Consider the following 14018-nt stretch of genomic DNA (forward strand, 5'->3'; position numbering starts at 1 on the left):
CAGCTGATTACGCCCCAGGGTACGGCAGGTCGCACACAGGTCGGCGACCTTCCATGGGACACCAACTCGTCACAACAGACGAGAGAATGAACGAGGAGCACTAGCATTTTCCCTTGACGCACGCTAGCGACCGTCCCATGGCTCAGCAGGAGCAGACGTGACTCGTTCAAAAAAGTTTTCACCCCCAACACCGGCGCACTCAGGCGCAGCTGAAATTTTGAGGGCATATAGACAACTCCTTGACCCACAGTATGGTGGTAGTCCGAGACCGTACACTAGCGTACAATTTTTTTGTAGCTCTATTAGAACATTGACATTTTTCAAAAAAAGTGTGCCAATGTAAGGGCTGACGGGAATCAATAAATGTAACACATATATGCATTATAATTATACAAATTATGACTCATTACAAAGCCAAAAGCTCGCGCTATCGTTTGGTACCCAAATTATATAGTTTTGTCAATCCAAAGCTCGACGATGTTGACGTGAAGCAAGGCGACTGTTTCTGCGTTTGTTCGCCGAAGTTTAGCTCTCGAGAATTGTCTGACTTTGTTGTACATTTTCAACGTTTTCAAAAGTAAAGAGAATAAAAGTTTCCGTCGTTAAAGATGCTCTGATCATTTTTGAACACGATAGTGGCCAAATGAAAACGTTTAAAAATAGTCGATATTTCGCGTCCTGGCCAGTTTTTGGCCAGAGTTAAAACACGGTGCGGCGGGGCGGCGGGGCCTCCCACCCAGCGCGCTCCGCCAGCGACGTTCATCACCAACCACCCATCCGAAAATCTGCCGAGTGGAGATGTTTAAAGCCGGTGAAGAGAGATGCGACTCGCCGCCGCGCTGGCAGGAAGATATGTGCCAGGCGACCGACAGAGAAAATGTCACTGGTGTGTGAGTGACGGCACGGCTTCTCTGTGGCAGCCGGCTCGGAGAAAAAGCTCGCCGGGAGGCGAATAAACGCACAGACGGATAGAAATGTCGGACAGAAGTCTCCGACGGGCCGCCGCGGACGCGCGCCGGCCAACTGAGGCGAAAGTTGTCGGCGGATATGAAAGGTCATCTCTGAAGCAGCTCATTCAGCCGGAAATAAGATAGGAAAACGTTATCCGCGAACGCAGGCGGAGCTTTACGCGTGCGTGAATCTACTTGTAGGTGCTGCTGGTCCCAAGTATTTATAGAGGACTTATGGTAAGACGATAAAGAAGACCACTGCAGTGGTGTTCTTTATTGTTTCGTTCTTTATCTCCAGTGCAGTGCAGAGAACGGAGAACAAAGTTATAAGAGATGTGAGATAAGCGGTACTAAGTTAGCAAAAAGCGTCTCAGTCTTACATTTACCTATAGTGTGCTTGATACATGCTTCCTTTATACTGCAACTGAGTCATCTCACGAATATGAAAGCTCTACGACTGTCGACTTACAATGATGCTATAATCTAGACGTCACATTCGACATTGCATACTTGAAATTCCACAGCTCAGCACCAAGTAATTCCAGGTTTATCAAGGCCACTTGATCCAAAATCCTGTCTCAACAAGAATCTGCCTATAACTCTGCCGATTCTTCTCCTCAGAAGCGACGGGCACTGGACAAACTCAAGTGTCGCGCGAAAGTAGGAAATCAATTTCCAATCAATCACCATTCGTCGAACCATGTCATCGAGCCCGTGGGAGACACTCGAGGTCAACTGGGGTCAGCGACGACCGGGGTCGACCGGTCACCATTTCGTGGCGGCGCCGCCCCGATCAGAAACGGGGCCGTCGGTGGGCCCTTTGTCCGGTAATTTTTTGGTAGATCTGTGATCGGCCGCTCGCGTGAGACCGGCCGGCCGACAGTCGGCGCCACTGTGTTTGGGTCCGATCCGCCGATTAATGCTAATCAGAGGACGACAGCCGCCGCCGCTGCCGCCGCTGCTGCCTCCTCGTCCGGCGCCGCGCCCGAGAAAATTAATTTCTGACTGCGGGGCAGGCCTGTGCGCCGCCGCGGCGGCGGCGGCGGCCGGGAGGGTCGCGTCTGAACTGGGCCGGTGTCGGGTCGGCGCTCTGATGTCGGCTGTCACGCAGTGGCAACCATCGACACGAACTGACGAGGTCCGACTGGCGCTGACACGAACCGGCCAGGTCCGAGCACATGGAGCCGACACGAACACCGCACTCTGGGCTAGGCACGACACGCTGAGGACAGAGTGTGCACAGGCTGAATGAGTGCGGCTGGCAGGTAAGAGCCGTAACGCACAATCGAGCAGAATGTAATACGGCGGTGAAATAGACACGCTCTGAACAGCCATCTGCGTATGCCAACTTAGAGCATTGCCGCATATGAATCAAGAGGTCTTATTGCAGATATAGGTATAACTTGAACTTTGCCCTAAAACGTTGAGAGAAGAGAATCTGACTAATTTTATCGTTAAGTTACATGCTTCAACAATTGCATATGGTGTCCAAATAATGTTTTCCTTGCGAAGAAATAGTCCACTTGAAGAGGACACCTCATTATTCGTATTCAACATTCTCAGGAGCATTACTTTTATGGCCCATTTCGCATAAACATAACTTTAAAAACCAGTTTTCTTCACCCCATTTTATCAATTCCTTAGGGGTCTCTAGTACCGATCATCGCATTAGATTACATCCAAAAGGAAATGACGCCCTCCTATCCACCCTTGCGTTTCTTCTGATAACGTCTCGCTCCCAACTTCCAACTTTGACGACTCTCTTTGGCAGCGCCGACACCACATCCCTGTTTTCGACCCTAATCAAACCTCCCCGCTAGACAGTAGGCTCAAACCCGGTCTGTCGGCCTTCCCAAGTGCAGGCTCCATTTGCAATTCATACTGATAATGAGGGCCGACTCAGTGTGGCCAGTCATCGCGGCAGCGCCGGGGGGCACCTGTAACAATCAGGTGTGCCGGCGAGGCTGCCGCACGGTCTGCCGACGGGCCCCGTGAGCCGTCGGCTCGGCGCCGCCCCGCCGTCCCAGCGGCCGCCGTCCATTTTAATCGGCCCGTGCCGCCGCCGTGCCGCCGTGCCGCCGTGCCGCCGCCGCGCCGTGTCCTTTTTTGCCGTCCGCTGGCCGGCCCGCGTCGGCTTCATTGGTTGCACGGACAATGAAGGTGGTGCGTGGTGGACGGAGCGGTCGGCAGCGGTCAGGTGTCGGCCATTATTGTCGGCCGCCGCCGCCGCACCGCCGCCGCCACCGCCGCCGCCGCCGCCGCCGCCGCGACGGGCAGCGGTGGCCGCGGAAGCAGTAGCAGCGACGAAATCCGACACGCAGGCGGGCAGGACGATACAGCGATAGCGCGATTGGTGGGGATACGGAAAACCGACACAACACATGTGATCATTATTTGCGGATGTCCGTAGGCATTAAATGGCGTTTATGCCAGTGAATGGTAAATGTAGATAATAGATATATTTGATTGTATCATCTAAAAAATAGCCTAGCTGAGCAACAAAGAAATATTTGCGGTTTTATTACGGTGAATAGAATCTATATTACTATTTGAGGAGGGTGCGTCTGTCCGTTACCGAGGTCCCGACTTGGTCGTGCTTTGCGTGGACTACAGGCCAGACCGTTGCACCTAACGCGGTGAAATTTGCACAACTTATAGATCAAGGATGCGCGACGTGCCTTTGAGGGGTCTCAGCTCGATCGGATTGATAGGGAGTGCGTGGCGCGTGCTCAAAAAGTGCAAATTCGCGTCATAGACTTTACATGTATAAATCGGCGTGCGAAATCGGGCGAAAACAGCTAATTTTGGCCGACACGAGTCCGGTCCCGGTGCAATATCTTGGTGACCAGGGGTCCGACCGGCACGGGGAAAACAGCATCGTGTAGATAATTGAATGGGCAATTGAATGGTGTGCGATACAGAGGATAGCACGCGCCACGTGCACCGGGGAGGGCACTTTTATTGGAAAAATTGCGGTTTTTGACGGACTTTGGGATTACATTTATTTTTAGGTGACCGTCAGACGGAGCGAGTTGAACCAACGCCTATAGGCAAGAGAAATGTACCGCCTCTCATGGAAAAATTGTGAAAAGCTGATTGATCCAAATCAAGGTGGTACAAATCACGGGAGAAAATGGTGTTTGTCAATTTTGTGCCACTTTATTAATCACACGGGTTTTGCTCCTTGACCTGATATATCTGGCAATTAAAAATGGCACCGTTGGAAAGAGCATTCAATTCTGTCCAAGATTCAGTCTTCATTTTTGCATGAGGATCAACAGTATTCTTAAAAATGTAAATGTTCCAAACCATTACATTGTCATTTTTTAGCGAAATTCATCGATTGCCCTCAAAAGACTTCATGTCAGTTTTCGAATCATTGTTAAGTAGAACGCATGATAATACGACACGGGCACCTCGATGCAATGTATCTTTTTTGTTTTATTACAAAATGCTTGGCCGTCAAAAAGCAATCGAACGAAATGGATGCCAACCAAATCGACACAGACCAACCCAATACCCACGGGTCAAAAATAACCCTTCTTCGCGTTGCGGAGCACGCGGGTAACCCTAGTATAAACACTGTTTGATTACATTTTTTTTTTCTAGCAGTTGGCAAACGGAGCACACCGTAAAAGAACGCATGGCGTAAAACATTGTTTTGCTGACTGCATAATAATAACTGCCTCAATCTGTCAATGACCAAATGTGATTGGAAATCTAAAACCAAAGACGCTAAAAATAAGACTAAGTTGTTAGTTCTGTCTGAATGAAAAACATATTTGACAATTCCTTCTCAGAAATATGTATGCCTATCTGAGGCCTGTTTCACTAAAAACTTGCGATTGCAAGTGTTTGAACTTTACAATTCATGAGCATTTTTGCAAACTATGTAAAATCGGATTTCACTAAACTTTATCACCAGCGGCACCTCCGATAAAAATAGTTGGTAAATAAACTTGTAAACAGTAAAATTGTTTTTAATCAAGAACTATAACGTGTTACAGATATTGCTTCTTTTTATCAAACTATGTCTAGTATTCATGTCAAAAATTGCAGGAATAAATTAAAAATAATGATGCTGTTTCTGAATGGTATAAATGATAGATCACAATATATTATTATTGAAAGAAAATAACACGCAAAACATTTGACAGCAGAAGACTGTTGAATGCAATTGTGGCGCGCGAATGACAAAACATGACGATATTTATTTATTGCTCATAGCTGGTTCGTAGGGATTGTGCTAAGTAAAAAAGAGCATATAATGACTCAGCATATCATATTTGTTTTAAATAATTGATTGCTTTGCATCATTGCACAAAAAGTAATAAAATTCCAAAGGTAAGAGCCACTGGAATTTCTGGTTTGTAAGTACAACGTTTTCTTTCAAGTTTTTGGTCTTTGTGAAACAGAAAGTTTGCGATTTCGATGTTTCTTACAAACTTTTTTCTTGTAAAAAAGTTGGTAAATTTTAAACTCAAAATTCATGCCCGAAGGTTTCGTGAAATCCAAATTTCAAATGTTGGTAATTATTTCTTTTAAACTCAAGTTTTTTCTTTGTAATTACATACTTTATTTGTTAGTGAAACAGGCCTCTGATAAGCAAAATTGAAACAAGTGATAATTTTGACTCGATTACTCCATGGTGCAATTATTGACGGTGATAGAAATAAATACATCTGAAACATAAAACATATGACAAGCAATTTGCTTTTACCGGTGCAAAAGCTATGGTAGACCTATAAGACATTTAAACACTTACTTCTTATAATTCATCTGTCCCAGCTAAGAATTCATATTTACAGCTATACATTAATGACAGATGCATTCATTTTGTATTGATTACCATCCATGATAGATCGGATAATAATTACCATATGTAGATAACATGATTCATGTTATCTATGCAATTACATAAAAACAATTGGTACAATATATTCCTGCCTGGGGCCGGGATGGTTCAATCAATGTCAAAGTTTTTTTAGCGAAAGTCTGAGGGCCGTTAGGCCCGATGTGCTTTTGCTAAAAAAAGCGAGGTGACAGTTATTGAATTCGCGACCTTAGGGCTGGGAGATGTTTCCCATACTTGTCAAAAAGCTCACAACTATATGATAGTGACGTCAGCAGCCGTGTGAGTCAACGTGTTTAACCACACCTCTTGAACCACACGGATTGCCTAATATTAAAGCATTGCATTTAACTTTGAAAATTGTGGTACAGTGCATGTGCCGATGTCTCGATTTGAAGACAACACCAAGACAACACGGACGCACGGACAACCAGAACCGGGCCATGAATGAAATACAGGGCCAAAATGCAATGATTTGTGGTGGCTCGTAAGCTGCAAAAACCAAGAACCAAAATCAAGTCGATTTAGTCATGCAATGTAGCAGGTATGGAAAAAATCAAATACCAGATGCCTTCAAAAACACAAAGGCTTTCGGTTTCAAGAACCTTGTTCACTGTGTATCATATATCAGAAAAGTGAAAACGCCGTCTAGCGAGCTAGAAGTTGTTGCTGTTATTTCCTCAGATCCCGCGATTTGCAAAGTAGGGATGAATATAACACAGGAACAGAAGACAATTTGTTTTTTTTTGACAACCCAAACTATTGGTTGTTTGTATGATAAATGACACCAAGTTACCAGGTAGACGATGCCAGACCGAAAGGCGAACCGCATTCAGCCGCGCCTGACCCTTAATCATTCCGACCCTTCAATAGGTAAAATTGCCCCCGCTTAGACACAAGTCATGCGAGCTCTATTTGGCCGTCCGGTTGCATGCAAGGGGTGATTGAGTTCTAAAACATTTTCGCTCTGAAAGCGCTGCATCACTGGCTCAGTCAGGAGTACAATGATAAATTTACGTCTGTTCTTTGTCAAGTAGTTTATGGAACGTGGCCGAAAACCAAGATGAATAGCGCCGACACCCTGCACGCCACAAAGGCGATTAATCTCCCGAGAACGCGCCGGAATTGAATATGCAAAAGTCGTAATAAGTAATTACAGAACCATATTAACTGTGCGCTTAAACTCGTCAGAACAAGCCGCGTCTCTCTCTCTCTCTCACTCTCTCTCTCTCTCTCTCTCTCTCTCTCTCTCTCTCTCTCTCTCTCTCTCTCTCTAATCTTTCCCTCTCCCCTCTCTCTTTTCTCTTCCTCCTTCTCTTCGGACTCTTTCATCACGGTAATCACGCACAGTACCTACGGAAGCATGAAGGCTGCATTTACCCCTCATCCAGATGTTGACTCGTACTTATATCGGATCGCGCGACGCCTGCAGTGCTCAATGTTGCAGAGTCACTTCGAGCAACAAGCCGCGCTTCGAGCGGCCGTCGGTCGTCGGTGCGTCGTTTTTGTCTCGTTCGCGTCACTCTCGTCGCCGTCGGCCGCGACGCGTCGATTGACAAACGAGCTATTTGTTGTGTTTTAGAGCCGATGAAACGGCTGTCGCAGAAGAGAAATGGCGTCGGCAGGACGAATTGTCGCCGTCGGCCGGTCGGACGAAAGAGACGTTAGCGTAACGGAAGAGAGGTCCCGATGGCGTTCGTAGTAATGCGTGATGGAAAGCTGTCAAGAATATTTTCGTCTCTACCCAGTCCACCGGATAGAGTGACAACTTCTGCATGATATCGAGCCCTGCCCAGATTTGCTCGAGCACAAGACACTCCAAGAGCATAAATAAACTGGCACTGAGCGGTTTCATCAATCACTCTACCCCCGGGTGAGCGGTGCAGAGCAGAGACCGCTCGCCGCGCACCGGCCTGCCGGGGACCGGTCTGAAAACCCGACCCGCACCACCCCCGCGTGGGGGGGGGGGGGGGCAGTCAGCCGGGGAGGAGGTGTCTGCGGCTCAGCTGACCGCCACGCCCCCGGGGCAGCATATTTACGTCTGGACAACGAGTTGCGGGAAAAGTGCTGATTTTGCCGCAGTTTTAGGAGCCGGTTATTAGGCTGGATTTTCGGGTTACTTTTTCGTTCTGATTACTGTATTTCATGGTGTTTGGCTTTTGAATATTTAAGTTCTTTCAGAGAAATATTAATTGCCTTACAGCTTTTGTGAAAATGTTTCAGTTTTTATGAGCCGACCGCTAGAGTCCTAAAATAATACATCAGCACTACAATTATTGTAAACAAACAAATGGAGCACCACTTGGCTCCGTTCTGCTCCGTTCCAAGGCCTTTTTTAAGCTTATCTGGTGGCTTTCGAACTCTTGAGTCTTGTATGTCGTTTTGTTGTAAGTTTTGAATCTCTTGTGACTGAATTATATCATACTAAAGAAGCATGTTGACTGAAAACAATCCCAAGTTGATGTATACAGGAGGCTAAGAGTCCTGAGTTGTGAGTCCTGAGTAATATCAGGTTGAAGTTAGGAAATGTTGGTTGATAAACGCAAGTTGATCTGGCTCACTTATCAGCAAGAAAAAGTAAAATTAAAAGAGCTTTTTGGCCGAAAACAAGCTATAATATTGCAGGAGATCAATACTGAAGAACACGCGCAGTATCAAGCCAGAAAATGTTGGCTGATGAACGCGTATTGATGTATTGGTATGCATATTGAAATATTACTTACAGGCTACAGCAGCAAGATCAATGAGTGCTAACTGCCAAGTGAAAAAAATCTAGAATAAACAAACCCGGGCAGCTTTACTTTGCTATCCAGATGGTAATGTGCAACTCAGTGTCTGGCAAATGAAACATGCGATCATTCTATTGCTACTGGAAGAGAAAGCTTGGATCACTAAATCAGCTTTATAATGTTTAATTTGATGTTCATCATTACTTTGCATTTCTTGAAAAAGGATTTAAAGGTAGTGTGCCAGCTTTCCTGGACCGTATGGAGTTAATGGCCCAGATAAGGAGAACCGGATTTTTAGAACTTATCCATACCTTCAAAACTCATGGATACGTCTTCAATTCTTCAAATTTTGAGTACCCCAGTGCGAAATTCGCCCCGACGGGTTGTCGGTCGTACCCCAACCACATTTCACACCACTATGAACAATAAATGCACACACTGAAATCGCTATTACCGATATGCTCATCCAATCAAGTTTCGATAAACCCGTTCATCATCATCTCCTGCGGTTTCGAACACGCCTGTTAGGTGGTGCGGTATAGACCGCGCCCAAAGCCAGGGCCCCGGTAACGTGAGGTAGCCGAGTCGGGGCAGCGTGCGCTGACCCAAGCCGGGGCCGCGCGTCCTCCCGGTGTCATGTGATAGCCCGGGGCTGCCCGCGGGGATGCGGTAGACCGCGCCCAAAGCTGCGGCCCCGGCTTGGGTCAGCGCACGCTGCCCCGACTCGGCTAACTCACGTTACCTTGGCCCTGGCTTTGGGCGCGGCTTCTGCTCATACTTTGTGGTGCGGTGGTGGTGCGTCGGGCCGCGCGCTCTGACTTCGGCCAAGAAAAATGCGTCAGCTGATCATTGTCATTTCTGCCACTTGCGTGTGATGAAATGGGGTCATAACTTAAGAGACGGCTTTTTCATATCAATTATTTTACATAAAATCATATTTCAAACCATAAATAATGTTCGACAGCCAAATAAAAGAAACAATACCAATACAGGCTTACAGTTTAAGGCTCGACATTGTGTTGTTTACGATTAGACAGCTGATAACTCATTCCCGTACGTCGTAACTCTATAATGACCTTTGCTTATTGTCACATGTGCGCCGCATTCGCGATTGTTGCCGACGCCTGTTTGCAGGTCAGCCCACTACAGTTGTTATACATATTGAAAAACCGATAAACTTTTAGGCGAAAAAGGCACTATTCCAGGCCCATTTTTGATTTTCTTTGCGATATTAGGTAAAAACAGAAGCTTCTTATCCTAGGAAAAATAAAAATGGGAAATCTTTCAAAGGTGGCACACTACCTTTAAGTAAAATTGTCAATGTGACAATCCATGCAACGATGTGATCATATCATGTGTTCCGTGATGGTGATTATTGGTCTAATATACAAAAGCAAAGCTGTCAGCATTTCTTTCTGTGGATGGCCAGAAGGGACTCAGAACTTGAGAAGTATTAGTTTTCTTCACAGGGCTGGGATAAAAAGTACTGCCAGGGTAATCTTCCAGAAAGGAACTTTATTTTGACTTGGTATGAGATGTAGGCACAAGTAGGTAGGTGCTCAGTACCTATAGTTTAGTAGTTATGTAGGTTTAGTTGGGTTAGCTAATATTAGGTCATGTTAGTTTTTTTAATTTGCCAAGTGTCCATAAAAATGTGACCTGATCAATTCATACCTGACTAACCTGACCTAACCTCAATCATCACACTTATTTGCAACTTACCCAAGACCTGCATAGCATTAGCACCCAGTTATAGGTACTAGGTACTCACCCTAACTCAATCTTACCTGCTAACCTTCAACTTGATAACAGTTAGCTCTAAGCTCACCTTGCCAAACCACATCCAGGGAAACAGCCAAATGAGGAACTGGCTCATTGGGTGGCTGTTGTGAGTCTGTGCATTTTAAGTGTTTCTTCTCTGAAGCTGCTCTGCACTGCTGTATGCCATGTTAGATGCTCAGAAAAATGTGGGAAGTGATAACTAAGCTAGTTTAGTGCTTTGTTCATGCTTGAGACATCAACAAGTACAAATCCTGCGGGGGTACAGCTATGAGCTAGGTGAGTATGTTATTTGAATATGCTGTTTGACTGTAGTAAATATACAAACAATCACAGGGTCACAGTTATATTCAATCTCCGCATAAACATACAACAAAACGCCCATAGCCTCACTCCGAGCACACAACAAATAACTTAAGCCAAAAAATGCTTTGATTTACAGGATAGGTATACAATATATCCTCTGTCCTTGGGGATCTTGCTGCAAAGTTTGAGTTGAAGTAAGATGACTAAACTTCAGGTATGATTAACTTTTTCTTCTTAGCCACTGCTTATGTACGAGAAAGATTAAATGCTTGGTTGATCAACGCCTTGAAAATTTAATGATCCATCTTCAATTCGACATGAAGGCACAAAGAAAATAGTTCCCACTTCTCTCTCCTCTTGGAATAGGTACACAAAGCAAAACATTTAATAACTTCTTCTTCTTAGTGGAGGGACATGGACAAGAGCAATTATCATAGCTCAAGCTTCCCTTCTAGTTAACCTCTGGCAGTTGGCACTGATCACACGGACACCTTTGATCCAAGATAAAATTGAAATGTGTTAATCTGTCTAGTCAATCATGGAAGGAACGGATGAACTTGAGGTCAATATGATATTTTGCGATATACATCATCTTCACCTTGGAACTTTTTTGCAGGTTTGCTTCATATTTTGTAACAAACGCGCAAAAACTGCAATAAAACAGCACTATATGCTTCTGGACAAAATACAATAAAAGTAAAAACTTAGCTCTGATGGTATTCATTCTCGGCCAAAATCTAATAACAAAATATTTTATTGTAAGAACTAAATTTCGGCTAAAAACAACGCACGTTTCAAAAAAGAATCATTCCAATGACGGTCCATTATTGCGGTCCTGAAATCGCCACTATTTCCGGCCTCTCCAACGCAACTCGTTGTCCAGACGTAAATATGCCCCGGGGCATCACGGGCCACTGCCGCCTGGGTCAACACCCGGCGGGCCGGCGGCGAGACGCCAGGTCACCGGTTGAAAGGCGCCGCCGGCGGCAGTGATTGATGTCCTAGCGGCCCGTACCAGGTCGGGGACAGCACTGGAGACAGACTGGGCGGTTGGGGCGGACGCGTCTCGGACGGACTCCTAACGGCGATTAGAAGCTCACAGCATCCTTGCTGGAGGCTCAGGACGTTGAAGTTCGGTGGTCAAAAGGATTCCAGTTGGTAGGTGTTATTTATGTTTTACTGTGGCAAAATACATTCAGACATTCGGGATATGTATAAAAATGCCGATACATTATATGGACTGCAGGATTTTTTTCTCTCTTGGAAAGGCAGAGCTATCAAAATAAAGCAAACTCTGTCCAATAACTTTGCTGAACATTTTCATTCAAAATAAATCGACCACCATTACGTCAAGGCCAATAAAAATCCAACCTTTTCCAAACACAAATATCACTAATTTGCTATCATTTAGTGCATTTGATCACAGCGGCCAGCTACGGATTCGTAAGAAAATACAACAGCAGGTGAAACAACAGCTTTAACCGAAGATCGTGTAAGGACTGTATTTTAACGTAAACGTGGGAGGCTCACTTCACGATACTCGTTACAAACGATGAGTTTTCCAAATGTCACCAACCTGTCGCGGCCAGTTAGGTCGAACACGTGGGAAATGCGGTTCATGGCAGCAATTTTGACATATAAATGTAAAAATGTGAGAAAACGCCAGCAGAGCGGCACGATGCTCCGTAGAAGCAATTTGATATAACTTGAAGCACGCAGAACGTGGATGTTCTGTAACGCCGTTCTCAAAGCTACGAGGCCTGCAAGGCATGTTTGACCGAAGCAAGTGCTTGGAAAATGGTGCAGTTGTGACCTCCACAGGTGAGGGTGAAAATAAATGCCTACCTTCAATGCCTGTAGCAGCAAATAAAAATGGATCAAAGTTAAAGAAACATGTCTGGTCCCAGCAGACCTGGCCTCTCCTCAATTAAGCAATAGGCTGGCAATTAGGCAAATAAACACTGCCTTTATATTGATATTCAACGAGGATCACGAGAGCAAAATGTATAAGTTAGCAATGTCAATATGTCACCAGCCTATTGGCCGGTAGCAGACAAAAATTGAAAAAGTGACTTGCCAAAAACAAAAAGAAAACTTGCAGCCAGCTTCAGTAATGACTTTATCTCTTGACCGATGAACACTTGGCAGACAATAGCGTTACCTTTACAGCCTTTAATGGCCCGGAAAGTCGCACAAAGTCAAACTGACCTCCATAAGTGCAGAGAGCCCTGGGGCGTTTTCTGACGAAGGGAAGGAGCATCTGGGCGTGTGCCGCGATCAGCTTGCTACTCTGTTTGAGGGCGAAGCACCTCTCTCCAGTGAGGCACTCACGATGCTTTTCGCCGATATGCGCCACTCTCACCATTTTCGGTTTCAAATAAATACACACACTCAAATAATATACACGACGGAATAAATAGAAATAAATAAAAACATAGGAATTACTCCAGTAAAATTTAAAAACAGCAGCCACCACCACCCTCCCCGGCGGCGGGAGTTGGGAGACTGCCGGCGACACGTGATACGAGCGACCTCCAGTGGGTCACTCGCCAGACAATGCCCCAGGCGAGGTCAGAGCGCGCGCATGGGCGGTGTCAGGGTAGGAAACTAGTGGGGTAAGCTACACTGAGGCAATGGAAGGTGTCCGCAACGAGAAGGAATACGAATATACTTTAGTAGGAAGACGGCAGCTCAGTGCCCGCATCAGACTAGCGCTCACCATTCATTCTCTTCGAAAGCTTTGCTCCACCCCTCCCTACACACAACACATGTCGTGTCGCCACTGCCGACTCCAAAATGGCGTCGGTTGCTGCCCCCGGGAATGCAGGCGCCATCGTGGCGTGCCGCGGTGCACAGTGCGGCGTGCCGTCATGCACTGTGCACCGACCATGCACGGCGGGGCTCCTCTCAGTGCACGCCAGCGGGCGTCACCGCCGCGGCGGCACGCCATCGAGGCAAGTGCAAGCGCCGCCACTGCGCCGCCACTGAGAGCGGGGTTCCACAATTGTGACCGTTGTCGGTGCTTTTACGTATGTGTGTTGATTTCGAGATAGCAATGGATTGGTGAGGGACATGTCGAGAGCTTCACGATCCGTGAATGTTACGTGAATGTGCATTGGATACTTTGCCTGAATATCAGATGCTTGAACCTCAATTATTTCAGCTAACACCAAATGGAAAATTATCCCAAATCGAAACTCATAACATATGCAGCTTCAAGAAACGTACTAAACGCTCCTCCAGTAGTTTGTCGTTAATCTCAAGTCACCAGAGGCGAATCTGGTCAGTCCAAACGGTTCGTGCTACTGGAAGAGGCTTACTCTTTGCAAACCATCGAACAGACCTTTTGCTGCCCATTAATTATTTCATTCAGAGTCTCTCCTCTCCTCTCCGCTTTGGGCT

General features: G+C 46.0%; 1 protein-coding gene across 2 annotated transcripts in view; it reads right to left on the reverse strand.

The window, feature by feature from the left end:
• LOC122369405 (homeotic protein proboscipedia-like) overlaps window positions 1–14018 on the reverse strand; it is a 36763-nt gene that overhangs the window by 10967 nt on the left and 11778 nt on the right. The window contains exon 1 of one of the 2 annotated variants that reach the window (XM_043344252.1): window positions 12825–13316. The exons of the other annotated variant lie outside the window; for it this stretch is intronic. Coding sequence (XP_043200187.1) covers window positions 12825–12981 — 157 coding nt within the window. The 5' untranslated portion in view covers window positions 12982–13316. Of the gene's footprint in view, window positions 1–12824; window positions 13317–14018 lie in introns of those variants that run through there. 2 annotated transcript variants of the gene reach the window in all.

This window comes from Amphibalanus amphitrite, unplaced genomic scaffold (genome assembly GCF_019059575.1).
Source record: "Amphibalanus amphitrite isolate SeventyFive unplaced genomic scaffold, NRLGWU_Aamphi_draft 000003F_arrow, whole genome shotgun sequence".
In the NCBI taxonomy this organism is placed as follows: domain Eukaryota; kingdom Metazoa; phylum Arthropoda; class Thecostraca; order Balanomorpha; family Balanidae; genus Amphibalanus; species Amphibalanus amphitrite.